This window comes from Theobroma umbraticum, unplaced genomic scaffold (genome assembly GCF_002168275.2).
Source record: "Theobroma umbraticum cultivar Fairchild unplaced genomic scaffold, ASM216827v3 scaffold_51.0, whole genome shotgun sequence".
Classification (NCBI taxonomy): Eukaryota; Viridiplantae; Streptophyta; class Magnoliopsida; order Malvales; family Malvaceae; genus Theobroma; species Theobroma umbraticum.
The window spans coordinates 6,977,956-6,995,196 of record NW_018397260.1 but is presented as its reverse complement, the minus strand read 5'-3'; the positions used below and the strand labels follow the sequence as shown (position 1 = coordinate 6,995,196).

Sequence of the window (17,241 nt, the reverse complement as noted above, 5' to 3'; positions counted from 1 at the left end):
TTCCTTCTCCTGCCTAAAGCAAGTAAAAGTAGATGCTAGTTAGCAATCTGGCTCTTGTCTAGCTTTTGTGGTTCAGGGTGATAAACCTTTTCCATATTAATAAAAAAGTAGACATGAGTATCAATTTTCTGGTGATAAAGTTTACCTGCATTTTCTGCACAATGATGTTATATCTGATCATTGCAACACTATATATAAGCTTTTTACCATCACAAAACCTTTCACATTCTGCACCCTTTTTCTAATCATCAAGTTTACCTTTGCTATAGAATTTTCAATCCAGAGGAGTATCAATTGATATGATTAGGAGAATTAGAAGCAAGTGTTGGCTTTTATTCAATTTCAAGCATGTTAAATATAGAATTCTCTTGTGATGATGTAGGGTGCCATCGGTTGGCATTCTGTTCTTTTGTGCAGATGGTATCTACAATATCTTTAAACAGAATTAGGAATATCAAGTTGGACTGAATTTCATAAAGTTGAATATTCATATTAAGTGCAAAGTTTCATGACTTCATATGTACTCATTTCGGAAAATTAGTTGCTGCTTACCATTGATGTTGCACCATCAAAAATGGTGTTTGTATCATTGCACTATCATTTTTACTGTGAGCCTTATAATTGAATACAACATCATGTGGACATCTATGAAGACAGTGTTCTGCCACCATATAAGATGTCCAGTAGATAGAAACTTCGTCTTTCTGTTTGATTCTTTTCTTTCTCAGAAATCCAAGAGCTTCCAGGCAGCCAATATCGAGTGAAGATGGCATAACTGATGATAAGTGGTGGAATTTATTTGACAATATATGGATTGTTATTAGTGAGATGAATGGAAAGGGTTCAAGCAAGATGATGCCTAGAATTTCAGCTTCTGTTGGGCCATCTTTTGGCCAAAGAGCACGTGGCTTGGTAGAATCTCTTAACATTCCTGCTGCAGAAATGGCTGCTGTTGTTGTATCTGGAGGCATTGGCAATGCATTGAGTGGAAAACCAAACAAAAATGTTGATAAAGCCATGGCTTTAAGGGGGGAAAGGTGTCCAAGAATTGTATTTCGACTTTTAATCCTATACCTCTGCAGATCTTCCCTTGAAAGAGCATCGCGCTGTGTCCAACAATTCATCTCACTTTTGCCTTCCCTTTTGGCCACTGATGATGAGCAAAGCAAGAGTAGACTGCAGCTTTTCATCTGGTATTATTTCTTTATCCAATGCCCAAGCTTCCAGATTTTGTGTGACATGTAATTAGTTATCCTGAGGTTTAATGAAGGATATTATTTAGTAATTTTCATTGCCTTATACTAGTTCCACGAAGATTGACAATGAAATAACATGGTGATCAGGTCTTTGCTTGCTGTAAGAGCCCAGTATGGAATGTTAGATGAGGGTGCTCGTTTTCATGTAATAGCACATGTGATTCGAGAAACTGTAAATTCTGGAAAGTCAATGCTTGCTACTAGCATGGTTAGTAGGGATGACTCATTTGATTCAAGCAGCCACTTGAAAGAAACAGGCTCCATTCACAATCTAATTCAGAAGGATCGAGTGCTTTCTGCTGTATGTTCTGAACATCAAATTCGCATCTTTTGTCATTATCAACTTTTGTTGTTTTGCTGTTTTAATCAAATGAAACTTTCATCCTATATTTATTTTCTCTACTTATAATTCAATGTTGGGCAATCTCCTTGAGTGTGGAAGTTCCATGGATGTTTTGCTATATTCCAAGAGTGAGACCTGTTATTTTTGTTTTTCAATCTTGTGTTTTATATAGACTTTGCATGGCAACCTTCGTTTCAAGTGATATTTTGATTTTCAATTAGTATGATAGTCTATTAAGTCTCTCTTCGATGGAAGAAAGAAGATGAGATGATGTTTGTTGCTCTAATGTTTCTTTTTATGAACTTTTTGGTTTTCTGACTGAAGAAAATTTCTTTCGAGATATTTCCAAGGCTGAACATGAAGTTTGAAGATATCATATGTGCATTGCATGTTTTCTAATGCTGTTATTGCCTAAAGGCAAGCAATATAATACTAACACTGAATGCTTTGGCATGTTTTATGAGATTTTTGTTAACTGCCTTGGCATGCTTTTTTGTGCTCCTCCTCTCTTCCAAGTTATGCACCATTCAATTCTGTAGTTTCTTGTTTCAGGTTTCTGATGAGTCTAAGTATGTAAAGATGTTAAAATCCGACCGTAGCAGACAGTTGCAGGAGCTTCATGCTAGGAGGGATGAAAATTCCTTTTTAGATATTAATAACCAGAAGGCATTTGAAGATGAGATACAAAGTAGCTTAGTCACTATTCTTGCTTCAGATGAGAGCAGAAGGGCCGCATTCCTGCTTGCCCATGAGGAGGAGCAGCAAATTGTTGCTGTATGTTGAAATTTCTTCTATTGTGGAACATGTTCTTTCTTTTGGTTGTTCTTAGCTTCTTTAATAGCTCACTTTCTTTGTTTCTGTCCCCATTCTTCCGTTATTTAAATAACGCTGAATCTTGTGCCCATATATATGTAAATAATACATTTTGCTTTGACAGGAAAAATGGATGCGCATGTTTCGTACTTTGATCGATGAAAGGGGTCCATGGTCTGCTAATCCATTTCCGAATGGGGCTGTGACACATTGGAAACTTGACAAGACGGAAGATACTTGGCGGCGTAGACCAAAATTAAGACGGAACTATCATTTTGATGAAAAGCTGTGTCATCCTCCTTCCACTTCCTCTGGAAATGAGGCTACTCTTCCCTGTAATGAGAGCAAATCTAGTTTTGTGGGGCACATTCCTGAGCAAATGAAGCAGTTTCTGCTCAAAGGTGTACGCAGGATAACTGATGAGGGGAGCTCAGAACCTGGTGAGAGTGATGCTGAACCATGTGGGCTGGTGGTTATCCCTGAGGATTCTTCAGATAGTCAAAGCTTGGAAGTAGTTAAAAACAGCAATGATCAGATCAACATTGTGCAAGACAGAAAAGAGTTATGTTCACCTTCTCCAGACACGGAAACTAGTGAGGTACGTCTCATCTGTGGGATTAAAGAACAGTCAAACTATGTTTCTTCTCATTGAAACATCTGGAGTTACTTCATTGTTAATTTGAGGTTTGATATTGCAGGTTCTTATGTCACTTCCATGTGTGCTTGTGACTCCAAAAAGAAAATTGGCAGGTCAATTGGCAGTCATGAAAGATGTCTTGCATTTCTTTGGTGAATTTTTGGTTGAAGGTACTGTAGGGTCTTCAGTTTTCAAGAACTTAAATGCATCAAGCCAGTCTGAGTCAGCAAAGGCTGATCAAAAGCTGAAGTCTTTTAAGTGGGCCATTTATCTTGATGTGAATTCTGAGAAAGGGACTACTCCTGACAATATAGAGGCAGAAATTTTGCATAAAAAACAATTAAAAAATGTTAAGCGCCATCGGAGATGGAATATTAGCAAGGTAGGGAACCATCAGTTTTTTTAGTTGAGCTGTATTGCTTATATCTCTTACACCAATCTGCTTTCTTTTTGTTTGTTTTTGCTGGCCATAGATTAAAGCTGTTCACTGGACTCGGTATTTGCTTAGATACACTGCGGTTGAGATTTTCTTCAGTGATTCGGTTGCTCCCATATTTATGAATTTTGCATCACAGAAGGATGCGAAGGAGATTGGAACCCTGATAGTTTCTACCAGAAATGAGCTGTTGTTTCCAAGAGCAAGTAGTAGGGACAAGAGTGGCACTATTTCATTTGTTGATAGACGTGTTGCACTGGAAATGGCTGAAGCTGCTAGGGAGAGCTGGAGGAGAAGGGATATAACAAACTTTGAGTATCTGATGATTCTCAACACACTTGCAGGAAGATCTTATAATGATTTGACTCAATATCCTGTCTTTCCTTGGATTTTGGCTGATTACTCATCCGAGGTTCTTGATTTTAACAAGTCATCAACTTTTCGGGATCTCTCCAAGCCTGTAGGAGCACTGGACTCGAAACGGTTTGAGGTCAGTTTATTTGTCTTTGTTTCATGAATTACATACTTAATGCTGATTCCACTGCATCACCTTTTTCTTTTCTTTCCAAATATCTCAATGTTATGCTTCATAATTCAGGTGTTTGAAGACAGGTATCGTAACTTTTGTGATCCCGATATACCCAGGTAATCTTGAATCCTAGTTTCAGGACATTTAGGTGAGTTTGCTTTAGTTAATTGTCTAATGGTGCTGCTTTGCTCCTACTTCCTAGTGCAGTTTCTACTATGGGTCTCATTACTCGAGCATGGGGATTGTGCTATATTACCTCCTTCGATTAGAACCTTTCACGTCTCTTCACCGTAATTTACAGGTACCTTTTTCATGGCATCATGAATTTAGGTATCATATGATGCATGGAATTTAAATGCAATCCACCTTGTCTGATAATGATATATAATATATGTGGTGATCTGACTGTTTTTCTGGTGCAATGAAGTTCAGCTGATAACCTTTGCTAACACAGTTTTTAAAGCACGAATTTTGGTGTGATCTTTGCAAAATGCGATTTTTTGAACTGGTAGCAAGTAGCAAAAATATATTTTTATTTACTCTTCTATATGGAGGAAAGTTAAGTACATCTGAAATTATCATTACTTGAAAAGATTCCATTGCAGGTGAAACTTCATAATCTTTGGTTTTGCAAGAAATTCTATATGGTTATTGTTTTTATTGATAAATGTTATAAGCAGCATTTAGTTTTTCAAGGGCATGATGAATATTGGAGTTTTGTGTGAACTAGAGCTATTTATGAATTCTTTTATGTATGATTCTTCAACAAAAGACAAAGGGTGTAAAAATCACTGCAGTGGTCATATGAAGTCTGATAATTGTGTACTGGTCATAGGTATGAATGCATTAAATGTGGATGCAATCTAGACTTGAATTATATTCCCTTTTCATTCAATATTTTAGTCTAGAAGCTCCGCTAAGGTTCCATTTTTCATCAGGGTGGTAAATTTGACCATGCGGATCGTCTTTTTCAAGGCATTGAAGGCACATATCGGAATTGCCTTTCTAATACAAGCGATGTGAAGGAGTTGATCCCTGAGTTTTATTACATGCCTGAGTTTCTTATAAATTCGAACTCTTATCATCTAGGGGTGAAGCAAGATGCTGAACCCATAAGTGATGTTTCTCTCCCTCCCTGGGCTAAGGTATGTGAATTCCCCCCAAGAATGTCATGTTTCAGAGATTATCTGGGGACAATTTGATTTCTCAATAGGTTGTTTCTGCTTCAAGAATGTTTTGGAGTTTATGGTTGTCCTCATATAGTGTGTATGATGATTGGACCCTCCTTAAGAAACTACTTGATCAATCTTGAGAAATATCTGGTAGTCAGAAAGATGATTTATTAGTTTTACAGGAATAAATATGATTTTTCTCTCCCTAGCAGTTGCTGTGGTTTAATAGATTTCACATGCTTGTTTGTATAATAGTTTTTATCATATCAAATTTGTTACACCCTCCATTCGAATCTGATTCTAACTGTGTAGATACATAATTTATATTGTTCATATGGGGTCTGCTATGAGAAATTCAGGGACAGTAACATTTATCAAGGTTCTAATGCAATTCTAGAAACTCAGTAATGAAGTGTGTTTCTATTGTTTGAGGCTCAAATAAAAGGTATGGATGAGATGGTATATTTGATTTAGTACTGTTGAAACCGCCCTCTCCTTCCAAAAGAAAAAAAGATATATGAGATTACATATTAGGTACAGTGTCACTGAATTGTATATGTGGTATTATACTTTTGAAAGAGTGAAAGCAGCAGGTAAGTGTATATACAGCACCAGCATCTCTTTTTCCCATTTGATGCTAGCAATTTATTTTATTATTTTTCTAGATATTGTTATGGAGATGTGTAGCCTAACAGTCCCTATGAGTAAGATGGGATAGTCGTCAGATGAGAGGTGTTTTTCAAAGACTAACAAAGATGCAGCTCATTTACTAACTGGACAGATAAAGATTGTTGGAAAATGAAGGGGAAAAAAAAGGCTTGTATTGTTTTAGATAGACTAGTGCAGAAGCAAATGAATGAAAATCCTTGGGGAAGATAGAATTTTTTGGACTGCAACATACTTTATAGTTTATTCTGTGACCCTACAGAGTTGAATGTCTAGCACAACATGGTGTGCCAAAAAAGGGAAGGATGTTGATGCAAAAAAATATGCCTCATGTTATCCCAGTTCCATGAGGGGTAAACTTTCTAGCAGTTAAGCTCCTTAATCTGGATGGGACTTTGTGTGAACAAGACTTGCACTTTTAAGACTTCTTTCTTTTCCTCTTTTCCCCTTGAGTCCTTGACTTGCTAGCTAAGTACCCTTGTCAATTTTAGTCGATATTGTATTATACTTAAACATTTAGTTTAACCCTAAATGTCCTAACAAAAAGACTTAATGACACTTTTCTTTTTTTTTGTAGGGTTCACCTGAATTGTTCATAAGTAAAACCAGAGAGGCCCTTGAAAGCGAGTATGTTAGCTCAAATCTGCATCACTGGATTGATTTGGTATTTGGTTACAAGCAGCGTGGAAAACCAGCAGTGGAGGTATTCTCTGGAAAGAACATCTTTCAACAGCCAAATCTTGATTTTCTTTTTTATTTGTTTTTCCTTTAAACTGATCTCAGTTAAACTAAACTCGGTTGCAGGCTGCAAATATCTTCTATTATTTAACTTATGAAGGTGCTGTTGATCTGGACACTATGGATGACGAGCTGCAGAGATCAGCAATTGAAGATCAAATTGCCAATTTTGGCCAGACACCAATCCAGATTTTCCGAAAAAGACACCCAAGAAGAGGGCCTCCAATTCCAATTGCTCATCCGTTGTGTTTTGCACCTGCTTCAATTAATTTGACATCTGTTGTTTCTTGTATGAGTTATCCCCCATCAGCTGTGTTGTATGTTGGATTACTGGACTCGAACATTGTCATTGTGAACCAGGGGCTTACTTTGTCTGTTAAGATGTGGTTGACAACCCAACTCCAATCTGGTGGAAATTTCACCTTCTCAGGTTCTCAGGTTAGTTCTTAATCATATTATTATTAGTTTTATAACTTAAATCACTAGGATGTAAATTACCTTTTTATGCTTCTTAAATGTAATTTTTTTAAGATAGTTTACAAAACTTTGCAGGATCCTTTCTTTGGAGTTGGTTCTGATATTCTTTCCCCTCGTAAAATTGGGAGTCCTCTGGCAGAAATTGTTGAACTTGGAGCACAATGCTTTGCGACAATGCAAACAGCATCTGAGAACTTTTTAATCTCATGTGGCAATTGGGAAAACAGCTTCCAAGTCATATCTTTGAGTGATGGAAGAATGGTGCAGAGTATTCGGCAGCACAAAGATGTTGTCAGCTGTGTTGCAGGTATTTTTCTTTTAAAGGAATGCTGTAAATCTGCTGAAATTCTATTTTGTTCAGAGCTTAGCTGGTATTCTTTTAGGTATTTGAGACCTTTTTCAAATCTTTTACTAGTGAACTCTTTAAAGTTCACCATGTTGCATTTGTGGAATTATCTGTTGTGTGAATAATTTATGTAAAGTTCTTTGAAATTATGACCTCAAGTTCCTAATGGTTCTTGTCATCCGCTTGAAGTTAGCATTTTCTTCTCTCGCTGTCAATGTTTCTTCGTAGTAGAGGATCACATTAGCAATATTGAGATATGAATAAATTCAAGTAGTGATAGGTAAGATGGTGCTGTTGTTCAAAGCTTCAGATCTTATTGATAAATAGAAGGAAAGAAAGTGAAACATGCATGCAAATAAATTGTGAATTGCATCATTATGTTTGAGCCTAGATGAGGATGATCTGCATCTGCTAAATGTTATGTTATGAATTATCAGTTTGTGTAAGTGCTTCTTGGAGTGTTTGTTGTCTCATTGATGATTGATAACCTATTGCAGTGACAGCTGATGGAAGCATTCTTGCTACTGGAAGTTACGACACTACGGTCATGGTGTGGGAAGTTCTTCGCGTCAGAGTCCCTGAAAAGAGAGTTCGAAACTTGCATACAGAAGTTCCCCGTAAAGACTGTATCATTGCTGAAACTCCCTTTCATATTCTGTGTGGTCATGATGATATAATTACATGCTTGTATGTTAGTGTGGAGCTTGACGTAGTTATTAGTGGGTCAAAAGATGGAACTTGTGTTTTCCATACCTTGCGAGATGGAAGATATGTAAGATCTTTAAGACATCCATCGGGCAGTGCATTGTCAAAACTTGTTGCTTCTCGGCATGGACTGATTGTACTTTATGCTGATGGTGATCTCAGTTTACACCTCTATTCTATTAATGGAAAACATCTTGCCTCTTCCGAATCCAATGGGCGCCTTAACTGTGTTGAACTCAGTGGGTGTGGTGAGTTCTTGGTTTGTGCTGGTGATCAAGGACAGATTGTCGTTCGCTCTATGAACACACTTGAGGTTGTGAAAAGATATAATGGAGTAGGGAAGATGATAACATCCCTAACTGTGACTCCAGAAGAATGCTTCTTGGCCGGGACAAAAGATGGAAGTCTTCTCGTTTATTCTATAGAAAATCCTCAACCAGGCAAAGCTGGCCTTCCCCGGAATCCAAAAACCAAAGGTACTATAACTGGTTAAGCTATGATTCAGGATGGTAATGACGGTTTTGACCACTAGGGCCTGATTGGTGACACTGATCTCAGGTATGCTGCTTACTAATTTTTTACTTTTAGCCATTTCATTCTTCATATGTTCATTATAATGTAATGTTAATTCAGTGCAGAGCTTTCATTCTTTAGAACGGTAATTAACTACATGCATGTAGTGATGGTCATTTGCAGCATATAAGATCAAAGCTGCTTAATGTGATTGCTGTGGCCTGTGTTGGTCTAGTAATGTTTGCCTCCACATTCTAGAGCTGTATGAAAGTTGTCTGTTGGTTTTTAATTGTTTTGGCCTATATGATTAGATATTGGTTTAACTCCTAAATGTTTTACAGAATAAATATTTTAAATTTGCAGTGTACCACCATATTGTTGGAAAGTATACCTGATAGTAATCTATGTTCATATTTTTACTATATCATTATATGCATTCAAGATATGGCAGAAAGAAAGTTAAGTGATCATTACTGTATCCCATTCTCATATTTTTTTTTCATTTGTTTTCCTTGTTGGACAGAATGCCAACGAAAATTATAGTCATTCCTCCATTTGGCTAGAATTGATATTGGAGCCATATTTCATCTATATGTTTAGCCCATGAAGATGAAGAATGCTATTGAATGTTTCAGCATCGTTGAGCATTATATCCAACATAAATGATTCTTACCCTTGTGTAACATTTAAGGGATAGGCAGATCTTTCAGAATGCTGTTGAAGATGAGATGCTTCCTTTTAGCTGTTCAATTTTCTTTTAGTTCATAACAAGGAGCTGAGACAGAAATCTGGATATTAACATATATATGTACAATAATCTCTTTCAAGGTTAGGTTTCCATTGTTTTTGTATTACCAAGAGCAGCATCTCAGACGGCTCATAGTTTTGTTTTTCAAAATAGCAAAATGTCAAGTCTTAACCATACGTTGTACAGATGGGCTACAATGCCTGATTCTATAGTGAATGGAAATTATTATTCTTTCCAAGTATCATCCTTGGTCAATAGAGATTAATAATTACTTGGTACAATACCGTACATTCTTGTAATTTCTATACGATTTTATTCAAAAAAACTTTGAACCTGCTCACTTCCTGTTCTCCTCTAGTTGACGAACAAATTTATCAACGTAACCGTCGTTCCTGCCCCTGTCACTGAAGTAACTTTTTATTGCCTTAGCTGTTTCTCTCAACGACTGGCCCGATTCCTCCACCACCGCCATCCTCACTGACTCCGCCACCGCATCACTTGTAAACGAACCATCTATCTCATTCCTTGGTATCTCCACGCCAACTTTTCTCTCGTGCAATAGCCTGGCATTTAGCCCTTGGTCATTCAACACCGGAAACATTATTAAAACCCGCCCCAACCCTAGCGCCTCTATAACCGAGTTCCAACCACAGTGAGTTAAGAATCCCCCGATGGACTCGTGACTCATTATCTTCACTTGTGGAACCCACCCCAAGTGAACAAGCCCACGTCCCTTGACTCGCTCCTCAAACCCATCTGGTAACATCTCCAACTCTGACTGAGATGACCCGGGCGACTTCTTTAACACCCAGAAGAAAGGTAAACCAGACTTCTCCAACCCATCGCCAACTCACTGAGTTCTTCTTTACTCAAATGAACCTCAGTCCCCAGCCCAACATAAACTACTGAGTGTACTCTCTGTTTATCCAACCATTCTTTAACAGCAACCATTTTTCATCATTCTGAATCTCATCTTCTTCCAGTATTGGCGGCAAAAAACCAACCGGTATACCGGTTTTTCAAAAAGCTGACGTAAAAGATTGAACCAGTCCGGTTCAAACTCATCAGAACTTCTGATAACAACAACATCACTCTCTTGAATCGTAAACCGAACCGGACCGTGTCAGGTGGTCCAAATGTATCCTCATCCGTTCTCTCGATGTATTTGGTAATTTCATGCAAACGGTACGCCAGGTTGGATTCAAAAGGGACCCACTTGGGGACTTTTGTGAAGCCCTCAGCCGTTGACCTTGCACCATCTCCACCGTTGATCAACGCTGAAGGTGGACCGATGAAGGATAAACATGCAGCTGTGAAGACAGCAAAGAAGGCGCGTGAGACACCTAGCTGCGCTGCTACTGACGGAAGCCAATGAGAAGCGTAGTCATAAATGATCCAATCAGGTTTTGAGGATTTGAGGAAAGAAGTTAGAAGCGGTTGTAGCAGATCAAAGGCGTGCTTGAGTGGTTGCTGCTGGTTATAAGTAATGTCCATGGAGGATTCAGCTAGGGATGGTAAGTTGGGTACTTCAGGCAAAGGGAAGGCTACGAGGGTAATCTGAGATGAGAGGTTGGATGGTATTCTGGGAAGTTTAGAGAGGTTTCTTGGGGTTGATACAAAGGAGATTCTGTGACCCCTTTGGGCTAGGAGCTTGGAAAGACGAAAGAAGGGAATGAAGTGTCCCATTGCAAGCCATGGGAACATCACTATGTGCAGAACTTTGCTCTTCTCCATTGAAAATCAGTACCCAAGGCTTGGCCAAGGTTTGAACTTTGAACTTTTTCACTAGCAATGTATTACAAAAAAAAAAAAAAAAACCCTGCATTTGCATCCAAAAGATAAATTACGTCAAGGCATAGGTGGGCTGTTCAAACATCAAAAGCTGTCCTTATGACATTATTACAGATAATGCCATTGTCAAAGTTGGAGTTCGCTTCCTACTTAAATCTACTATTTTAAATAATAAGGAATAAAAAAAGAATAGTTAAAAAAACAATTCTTCTCGATATAATCACTGCGTTGTAAGGTTGATATTGACTTACCTTGAGAAGCCGGGCCCACAAGGACCGTACAAATTGCTATATTTAAAATATTGATAGAAGAGGGTTGGGCTTGGAAATTAGGAAGGACCAAGCCCATTAAAAATCCACAAAATAAATATCAAAGTATGGGCCTCTGCCTGAATGAGAGGAATATAATCGTAAATAAATCAATAAATGGGTGTTAATTGAATCTCACCCATTCCGTCCTGTCCTGAGCTGTCCCTCACTGTCTGGCCTCTCTCTCAGAAAAAACACACTCCTCGGCGCTAACACTTTCTTTCTTTTTCTCAGGCATAGATTCCATTCCTCTTTAAAACTCTCCCCAAAACCAAAAAAAAAACCAATAACCTTTTTTATTTTTTTTTCACTCTTTTAGTTGTTATTAATAAGTTAGGTTCTTCCCTTTCACTTTCTTTATTTTGTTTCTTTTCCCCTCTGACTGTAATGCTTCAAAATCCCCAATTTGCTCAATGTACGGACAGTCTCAGCCCATGAACATCCCCGCCCAGATCGTGGGCTCCGGCGCCGACGTCGATGATGACGTCTCTGCCTCCGCCTCCGCCGATAATCACCACAGCGTAAGTTATGACGCTCACCCCCTCGAAGACGGCGTCGGAGTCGAGGACGTTGCCAACGATCCCATCTATGTCTCTGCCGCCGTTGCTTCCGCCTCTGACTTGGCGGCGGTTCAGCGAGTCGATGGCGCCAGCCAACTTACCCTCTCGTTTCGCGGCCAGGTCTACGTATTCGATGCTATTACTCCTGATAAGGTATCGTCTTTTTTTTAAAAAAAAAATTCTTCAATTAAGCCCATTAGGGTTTGCGGACATGTTTGATTTTTGAAGAACCGGTTAAGTTGGAGAGAGATATGACTTCGTATCCACTTATTTTAAGTTATCAAAGCAAAATGCAACTTCAGGACCACACTTTTCATCTTTCTCGTTTCTATATTTTTTCCCATTGAAATGCACATTGTAAAGATTTTCATTTTGAATCGAATTTTTGCAGTTTCACGCGGTGTTATTGCTGCTGGGTGGATGTGAACTGGCTTCAGGTCCCCATGGTGTTGAAATGTCATCTCAGAACCAAAGGGTAATTTTGTTAATTTGTTGAATTGAGAGATTAAATTGGGTCTATTGTTTTTATTTTATCTTCTTTTTTATCTGTCTAGGGTGTTTTGGACTTTCCAAGTCGATCTACTCAACCGCACAGGGCAGCATCCTTAGATAGGTTCCGTCAGAAGAGAAAAGAGCGGTGCTTTGATAAGAAAGTCAGATATAGTGTTCGCCAAGAAGTTGCTCTTAGGTGTGTATTCTTCTTCCTTGAAATGCAGTTAGTTTAGCAAGCTGCACTTGCTAAAATAACTAGAACAGTTGCTTTTATTGTTTTGCAATTTGATGATAACAACTTAGGTTGGAAACTAGTAGTAGTATAGTAACAATGGGCTTTAGAGGTTTGGGGATTTATTGAGCGTTAGGATTTTGAGGAGGGTGTGGTTTAGAACTATGAGAGATATGTTGGCTCTACCAAATGGCCAAAGTGAATGATTTTTATCATAACATTTTGTAGTTATGTCAAGTTATGTTGCCTTTTATCATATGCTAGTAGTGCACATGATCCTTGCATTTTAATCTTTTTCTTTAGCTGCTTTTTTTAATTTATTATTACTGCATACATTGTTAGTGTTAGATTATTTCACTGTTTTCATGCATGCTATGTTAATGAACAATGCAAGGATCTTTATAAAGAGTGACACAACACATTCAGCGTCGGGAGACGATAAAAATAAATTACCATCAAATTTTAGAGGGTGATAATTAATCATCATGACATACTTGTATAGCCCGGATGGATAACCTTTATTAAGTTGTATTGACTGTTAAGGAATCTTATTAATATGAAATATTGCAGCATCCTTTAGTCTTCTATAGGCATATCTACCCTAAAGGTTTTAGCAAAATTGGAGGGAGATTGTGGTAAAATAGTGCTCATAGATTTACAAATCTGGTGTTACAACGTAACAAGGAAATATACCTTAGAACATCAAACCATCTAAGGATGTTTTTTTCTCTAACCCGTTAGTATTCTTGAGTGTCATTATTAATGCATGGATGGTCTTCTTGCTCGTGACCGACGTCAGATTGTCCATTTTGCTCCAAAATTATCAAACACAATCAACAAAATTTGATGAGCATAATATCTACAGGAAGTAGTAATATGGTATTCTAAAAAATATTGATGATCAGGGAATGTTATTCTAAACTGGAAACAAAATGTTTAAACTGTTATAGTCAAGCAAATTTAACTGATACTGTCTCTTTAAACTGTTTTCAGTTAGACATACTTCTTATGTGCAAGAAATTGATGATGCTACAAGTAAAGGTCTCACAAAAGGGAAAAAAAATTAAAGAATATAAACAATGGATAAGAATAATATTTTCCTTGAAAGTTTAATTGTCTGGTCTCTGTGTAATAGGAGCAACACGTGGAGAAATGGGAGAGGATGCCTTTTTATCCTTTTGGGAAAGTTTACATCTCTAGCAAAGTGTAACTGATTAAGTAACTGTATAATTAAGAATATATATATATATATAACTGAATCCATGGAAATTGAATTCGTATTTTTTATCTTAGGGTATTTAATTTAACTGAAAAGGAATCTAGAAAACTCAGAAGGCACTGTTATTGACAATTTTTTATTTGTTCTGTATTTGGAAAATTCATGTTTCTGATTTCTATGAGTGCATCAGGATGCAGCGTAATAAGGGCCAATTTACATCTTCCAAGAAGTCTGATGGAGCTTACAGCTGGGGTACTTCTCAGGATTCAGGACAGGATGATAACCTACCAGATACTTCGTGAGTTTTCTACCAGTTTCCAGAGTGTTATTCTTTGCAGCTTCTTTCCTTGAAAATCTGGCAAATGTGTTTTCTTCTTTTACCTCCACACATACTGCACTATATTTATCATTTCTCCCTTTTAAAGGGTATTCTATTTATTTATATAATTTTTACAATTTTTTGGTAGAATATCAAATAAATTATATAATTGGAGTTATTATATAATGTCATTTTCTCCCTTTTTCAGGTGTACACACTGTGGCATCAGCTCAAAGTCCACCCCAATGATGCGACGAGGTCCATCAGGTCCAAGGTCTCTATGCAATGCTTGTGGACTTTTTTGGGCAAACAAGGTTGGTGCCTCTGCTTTGATTGATAGTTCACATTTCTTCTCTTTGTCCATGTTTCTGATTTACAATTGAGAAAATTTGATACCACATGATTCTGTTGGTACATTCGCCATCACTGTTCTGTTCATACATTGGGTAGTTTTAGATGTGCTAGTCACTTTTAACTACTCCTTAAAGATTTTTTTAATTGGGATTGATTGCAATTAATATTCCAATTAAAAGGTTTTAATGGCATCTCACTCTATAAAGTTATTGTCAAGGAATATAGGTTTAATATCCCAAATTCTAAGCCCTATTCTTTGCTTTCTACCTCATATAGTGTTGAACTTAAGATCCTACATCAAATGAGTCTTCTGCAACTTACCTCAATCGGAATACTCTTTAAGACACCTCCTGCATTTCATATTTGGTGTCTAACTTTCTCATTTAGTTCATTTACTTGGGCTGTGTTTCCTAATTGATCTCAAGCCTTTGATAGGAATTAGGTGCCCACCAACTCCCCTTCCTTCTCCTCTCTCTGTTTCTGCTATATGCACAAAAACACATTTTACACAATGATGGGGATGAGGAATGCACTTCAATCCTTGACTGGGTAGCACATGATGGGGATGGGGTATGCAGTTCCTGTCTCTGCCTTGCGCATTATGCAATAATATAATATATAATATAATCTGTTGTGTACGTACAGGATTGCACTAGTTTTTTACTTCTTCTAGACTTCTCTGCCTTCTCCTATTGCTGACACCCTTCTCTCTCACCTACACACGCACACAAAAATTTCTCTATCAAGAAAGTATTTTGCTCTCATCCATTATTAGGGGATTGGGCAGGGATAAGAACTTTTGTCACCGTCTAAGGTGGGGGTGACAGTATCTCTGATTCAGGGATGCAGGTTGGGAAGGTCTGCCAATGTGGTGGGGACAGGGAATGCCATTTGCTCCCACTAAGCCCATTGTTTACCTCTCTAGTATTGAATCTTGCTTTTAAGCTTTATCCACTGCTGCTTTATGCGCATTTACTTATAAATTTGCTTTGAGTTTTTGATGTTATCATTTCTTTCTCCTCTGCTGAGCATTCAGTGTGCTGCTTCTTTGGAGTTTTTATGATTGAACTTCATGTAGGGTACTTTGAGGGATATTCCGAAGAAAACGCAGGATCATTCCCTGACTCCAGTTGAGCAGGTATAACTTGTTACTGGGCTTCTTGACCTCTATTCTAATTTGTCCCCTTATACTCCTGCAATATAAATGTGGGTTTGCATGCTTTTTCTGATATAGGGTGAAAGTGAAGCAAATGACTCAGATTGTGGAACTGCAATCCCCACGCAAAGCAATGTAGTTTCTTTCTCAAATGGCGATGCCTCAGCTCTAATTGCCGAGCACTAATACATCTGTGCCAATATGGTCAATTGTGTCAGCTAGGTCTTTATTAGTAATTTCTTTTAAACTTGTCTTATATGTACAGATAATATAGTTGCTTTATCAATATACGAGGTTATATCTCCTCCTATTCCTTCAGTTAGTAGCTTTGCACGAGATTACCTCTTTAAGACAGACTTCTTCCGGATGTATCACATGAATCTTCAAGCTCTCAGTGATTACCTTGGGTAATTTTCATCGGCCATAAGCTCTAATATATTATCCCCTCCCAAGAACTGTTGCTCTGGATGGACTATCCAAATCTCTTCTATATTTCAATCAAATGCCTGTTAGTTAATGTAAAGGATGGATAATCAACTTATAATATCAATTGGAGTTTATATTTTGTGCCTTGTTCTGTTCTATATCATTTTCCTGAAGGTGAACCTGGCAAGATTACCTTACGAGACTAAAGGAAGAAAGGGGTGGATCACTGTTGGTTATATTTATGATACTACATTTTGCTATCCACTTGAAGGCAACAAGGCCGACCGTCTGCCACTGCCAGCCAACCAGACAATCAACTATGGAATGTCTCGATGTGAAGCAGTATAACGTGGTAGTTCTGCTGGTTTTATTCTTTCGTTTGATGTGATTATTCGTTGACCACCAGCAGCGGCGTAGTGTCCTTGTCTTGACCTCCTGACTTGTGCGTCTCCCACAGTTGACCTCTTGAGGTTTGGAAGTGCTGTCACTTTGATTCTCGTTGTCCCCGGCACACGAGATTTCCTCATCCACTGTTATCCCCAAAAAAGGCGAACAAATTCCTTATCTGAAGCAGCAGATGCATTTGGTTTGGCAGGATGTCGAGATCTATGCTGTCCAAAAGCTGGAAAGCTTTTTTACCAATTCAGAAACTAGACGTATCTTCCCAAAGGAGGTCAAAACTAATCTGGCCAAATTGGAGCTTACAATAATATTTCTTCTTTTTTGAAAAGCAAGCATACAAATAGTATTAACTCACTGTTTTTATTACAAGCTTAATTTCCGTCGGTGTCAGTTCACAACTTTTCATCCTTTTACTTTTATCAAATTTCTGAATTTAAATTATTTTTTCTTTTCTGTAAGATGTTAGAACATCTAATTTAACCATGTCATGTTTCAATAAAAAGAAATAGTTATGTCGTCAGATTTGTCAGGCATTGACTTATCGTAACTGTTCTTCTACTCATGGGTAATAATAGTCACCGTTACCAAAACAGCAAAAGAGAG

At 37.8% G+C, this 17,241-nt stretch overlaps 3 protein-coding genes across 5 annotated transcripts in view; 2 read left to right on the top strand and 1 right to left on the bottom strand.

The window, feature by feature from the left end:
- The window catches only part of LOC110416170 (binding protein), a 27,234-nt gene extending 17,613 nt beyond the window's left edge, over positions 1-9,621 (top strand). Inside the window, exons 28-41 of one of the 2 annotated variants that reach the window (XM_021428044.2) lie at positions 729-1,193; positions 1,344-1,557; positions 2,152-2,373; positions 2,537-3,010; positions 3,111-3,431; positions 3,523-3,975; positions 4,084-4,130; positions 4,222-4,315; positions 4,953-5,159; positions 6,430-6,555; positions 6,657-7,028; positions 7,143-7,374; positions 7,911-8,676; positions 9,155-9,621. In XM_021428044.2, coding sequence (XP_021283719.1) covers positions 729-1,193; positions 1,344-1,557; positions 2,152-2,373; positions 2,537-3,010; positions 3,111-3,431; positions 3,523-3,975; positions 4,084-4,130; positions 4,222-4,315; positions 4,953-5,159; positions 6,430-6,555; positions 6,657-7,028; positions 7,143-7,374; positions 7,911-8,611 — 3,928 coding nt within the window. In that variant the 3' untranslated portion in view covers positions 8,612-8,676; positions 9,155-9,621. Of the gene's footprint in view, positions 1-728; positions 1,194-1,343; positions 1,558-2,151; positions 2,374-2,536; positions 3,011-3,110; positions 3,432-3,522; positions 3,976-4,083; positions 4,131-4,221; positions 4,316-4,952; positions 5,160-6,429; positions 6,556-6,656; positions 7,029-7,125; positions 7,375-7,910; positions 8,677-9,154 lie in introns of those variants that run through there. The other variant, XM_021428045.2, reaches the window with a different exon arrangement.
- An 83-nt stretch (positions 9,622-9,704) lies between these two features.
- Positions 9,705-11,113, bottom strand: LOC110416171 (UDP-glycosyltransferase 91C1-like). Its single transcript, XM_021428046.2, is given in 5 exon segments — positions 9,705-10,222; positions 10,225-10,323; positions 10,326-10,388; positions 10,391-10,486; positions 10,489-11,113. Coding segments are annotated over 5 exon segments (1,389 nt in total). The 3' UTR covers positions 9,705-9,716.
- Positions 11,004-16,120, top strand: ZIM (GATA-type zinc finger protein with TIFY domain-containing protein). 2 transcript variants are annotated; one of them, XM_089783633.1, is made up of 8 exons: positions 11,004-11,142; positions 11,904-12,191; positions 12,430-12,513; positions 12,593-12,726; positions 14,172-14,279; positions 14,509-14,614; positions 15,733-15,792; positions 15,889-16,120. In XM_089783633.1, the coding sequence occupies exons 1-8, from the start codon at positions 11,074-11,076 to the stop codon at positions 15,994-15,996; spliced, it is 957 nt and encodes a 318-aa protein (XP_089639759.1). In that variant the 5' UTR covers positions 11,004-11,073; the 3' UTR covers positions 15,997-16,120. The 2 variants fall into 2 exon arrangements, with proteins under 2 accessions (XP_089639759.1, XP_021283722.1); XM_021428047.2 differs by lacking the exon at positions 11,004-11,142 and having other exon boundaries at positions 11,613-12,191.
- The last annotated feature ends 1,121 nt before the right edge of the window (positions 16,121-17,241 follow it).

What these genes read in the sequence shown, in the direction of transcription:
- ZIM (XM_089783633.1), top strand. Translation starts at nt 11,074, where the DNA reads ATGGGAACATCACTATGTGCAGAACTTTGCTCTTCTCCATTGAAAATC. An exon ending in ATGCTATTACTCCTGATAAG is followed by an intron (nt 12,192 to 12,429) that starts GTATCGTCTTTT and finishes GAATTTTTGCAG; the next exon opens with TTTCACGCGGTGTTATTGCT. An exon ending in CGCCAAGAAGTTGCTCTTAG is followed by an intron (nt 12,727 to 14,171) that starts GTGTGTATTCTT and finishes TGAGTGCATCAG; the next exon opens with GATGCAGCGTAATAAGGGCC.